This window comes from Gavialis gangeticus, unplaced genomic scaffold (genome assembly GCF_001723915.1).
Source record: "Gavialis gangeticus isolate Ggan-Ray unplaced genomic scaffold, GavGan_comp1, whole genome shotgun sequence".
In the NCBI taxonomy this organism is placed as follows: domain Eukaryota; kingdom Metazoa; phylum Chordata; order Crocodylia; family Gavialidae; genus Gavialis; species Gavialis gangeticus.
In genome coordinates, this window is record NW_017729019.1 from 3,361,819 (window position 1) to 3,364,972 (window position 3,154).

The 3,154-nt window shown below is 42.4% G+C and overlaps 1 protein-coding gene across 2 annotated transcripts in view; it reads right to left on the reverse strand.

Moving 5' to 3' along the window:
- Positions 1 to 3,154, reverse strand: part of KDM5B (lysine demethylase 5B) — an 87,704-nt gene that overhangs the window by 6,078 nt on the left and 78,472 nt on the right. For both annotated transcript variants that reach the window (XM_019513829.1, XM_019513830.1), the window contains one exon: positions 1,397 to 1,882. In XM_019513829.1, coding sequence (XP_019369374.1) covers positions 1,397 to 1,882 — 486 coding nt within the window. The remainder of the gene's footprint in view (positions 1 to 1,396; positions 1,883 to 3,154) is intronic.

Consider the following 3,154-nt stretch of genomic DNA (forward strand, 5'->3'; position numbering starts at 1 on the left):
TATATACACACACACACACACACACATATATACATACATATATATATATATACATATATATATATATACACACACACATACACACTATGAAATGAGTATGGACCCTGATCTTAATTTCTTTAGGATTATTTTTCAGACAGATTGTTTTAAACTCTGTTAAAACTACATTCTTTAGACTCCAGGCAAATACTTTGAGACTTTTAAACATGGTTACTGTGAGTTATAAAGCCTAACTATGGGAGGGAGAGAGGGTGGGAACAGGCCCTCCCTCTAGGCAAAGCAAAAAAGCAAACCAGAAAAATGTGTAAGCACAGTTTGCCTCCTTTGCAGACCACTTTTAACAGGAAATTTAAACAGAGAAGCATTTTCTATGATAACTGTCGTGTCAGAGCATATTTCTGACATTCCCCTCTGCACTGGGCTTTGTAAGATGGGTCTGATTCAAGCTAAAAGGATCGCAATGTTTTTCTCTCGCCTTCAACTCTAAAAATACATTACCATTAATGTACTTAAATCTCTCTGGATACACTACATTGGAATGACACAAATGAATGTGCGTTCAAGGCCTCTGAAAAAACAAATCTTACATCTACAAAAGTGAATCTTGGCTAAACGCTTTTACTCTGCTTTGTAAAAGTGATCCTCATTCTCCAAGCTCAGGAAATAGGGTTATAAACTCTATTAACAAGGCAATATATTCCACCCAAAGCACCCAATATAAGTCGATTCATACAGTGGTTTTAAACATCAGAGAACTTTTGGAGGTTTAGTTATAAAGGATGAAGACAATGGGCAGTTAACACACCACAGTGAGAACTTCAAGAACAATACTTCCCAGGAGCAAAGGTTAAACAGACTGAACGGGATGGAAGATTTCTTTACTTTGTTACCAGTTGCTTGCAGGTAAGGTTTTACTTAAAGAAATCTTTAAATTCTTTACTTAGTATCTGTTTCTAGGGAGGCCCACGATTCTGTTCTTGAGTCGGTCCTAAATGAGACAATCTTTCAGTTCCCTCCAGTTCTACACAGCAGTGCCAACAGGAGGCAGAATACAGCAGAAGAGAAGGGAAGCCCACCAGATATAACAATAAGAAAGATAGAGTATTCTTAGAGTCATAGCAGGGAAGGAATGCAGCATTCCAAGTTGCTGCTGGAGAATATAAAGAGTACATGCACAGTAAATACATGACGAGCCAAAATGCTATTTCCTCACAGCTGTGGAAAAACTAAGACTTAAGAGTGAGCCTGCCCCACTAGAATGTGTGTGCAGACGCTGGATGAGTTTATGATCAAGATGTCTCAAATAGAACCCACAAAATGCAAAAAGGTTTGCAAACTGCTCTTTAAATGCATACTCCACCTCCAAGCAGGGAAGCTGCAAGTAGCTCAGTCTTACCTTGTTTGTCTCTGGCAGCTGGCCTGCTGTGGTTTGCCATCTGCTGTACAATAGTCCTGAGCCAACTTTGTCTTGTATGTGTTTTAGATTCCCTGAATATAGCATTTGTTGCGCTCTATGCTGCCAGTTCACAGTTCTCTCTATCATATACCGTAAAGCATCTCCTTCAGGAAGCCTCACTCTGATACGCTGCAGGGAGGCCAGCAAAGGTAGGATTTTTTCTAACGGTGGCTTTTCTGATCTATGGCAGTGAGGACAGAGCCACACATGGGGTCCCTGCAAAATGCTGGGTGCTGAAACACAGCTGGTGTGAAAGAACCCTCTACAGAGTTCACACTGTATCATGGGGGCAACTGGCTCTTTCTGGCACAGGCAAACTTTCATCTCTCCATCCTCTTCAGTAGCTAGCACTTTCCCTTCATTTGCTGCTCTCAGACAACGAAGTGCTTCCATCTCCTTCAGACGGGCTTCACCAAGTGTGGCCATCTAAGAGAGAGTTAAAAAAATTATTATTATTTAATTCCCAGCTGACCACAAACAGAATCCTCTCTAAATTGAGATTGCTCACTGGACTTCTGAGTGAATTCTGCACATCAGCGTTCTTAAAAGATGCAGCGGCGTGCATATTAAACCTTGTGATAATATTGTCTATTGAAATACCCCATCCCTCCCCTCATGACTTCAAATGTTTAGGGGTTGGCATAATGCTCTGTGTCAGTTCCACCTGTAGCCTCTTCAGCTCCACAGCTGTAACGTTGCACACTCTGCAAACCAATCATATCCCTTCCTACTCAGGCCAATTCCCACTTTACACATATAAAAATATATTATCTTCACTTCCTCAAAAGCCCATTTAAACTTTGAAACCAAAGGTTCAGACACTACAGAGCAGATGTAGTTGACAGATGCTTCTCAAGGGGCAAGCCTCAATTTAATGTTCTTTTTTAACTAAATTGTTTGGATATGCAATATGTGTGCGCGTATTTCGGATTCATGCATTTACAGCAGAGTTTTCAAGCAGTGAAGTCTGTGGGGCCCCTCTGAAAACATCCTCTGTTTTTACGGACCTTTCTGCAAGTACTATAAATATCAGTTCTATCCATTATGACTTTGGTGGTTCGGTACTGTATCCTGGTTAAAGCATTTACATGACCTGGAGAGTATTCACAAGATTAACCTAAACTGGTTCCACTCCTTCCTAGCAGGGAGGTCATGATGATGGGCTGTAAGCACTCATCGTTCCCTTGGGATTTCTCCTGCGAGTTGCCCCAGAGACTCCAGCTTGTCACACCTGCTGTTCAATGCGTATGAGGCCACTGGGAAAGATCATGCAGAGAACTGGAGTGTAGTGCCCTCTATTTGCTGATGACACCCCACACTCTCTTTCATCTGATTTGGGCCCTCCAGTCTCAGTGCTTTCCCAGTGCCTAGTTGCAGTTGGGGATTGGATGTGGGTGAGCCAGTTGAAGCCAAATCCAGACAAAAAAAGAGGTGATGGTGGTGGGCATACTGCTTGATCTGGGACACCTACAAATCGATGGGATTCAGCCTCCTGTTGTCACTCAGGTTCACAGCCTTGAGGTGTTTCTGGATCCTCTACTGCACCTGGATCTTTAGGTGGTGGCCATGACTAGGAGCACCTTTCACCAACTCCATGTGGTAGGAAGGCTGCAACTCTGTCTTTAAGATTCCAGTTTGGCTACCTCTATCTATGCCTTCATAACCTCGAGGCTAAACTAGTGCAAGGCACTTTACATG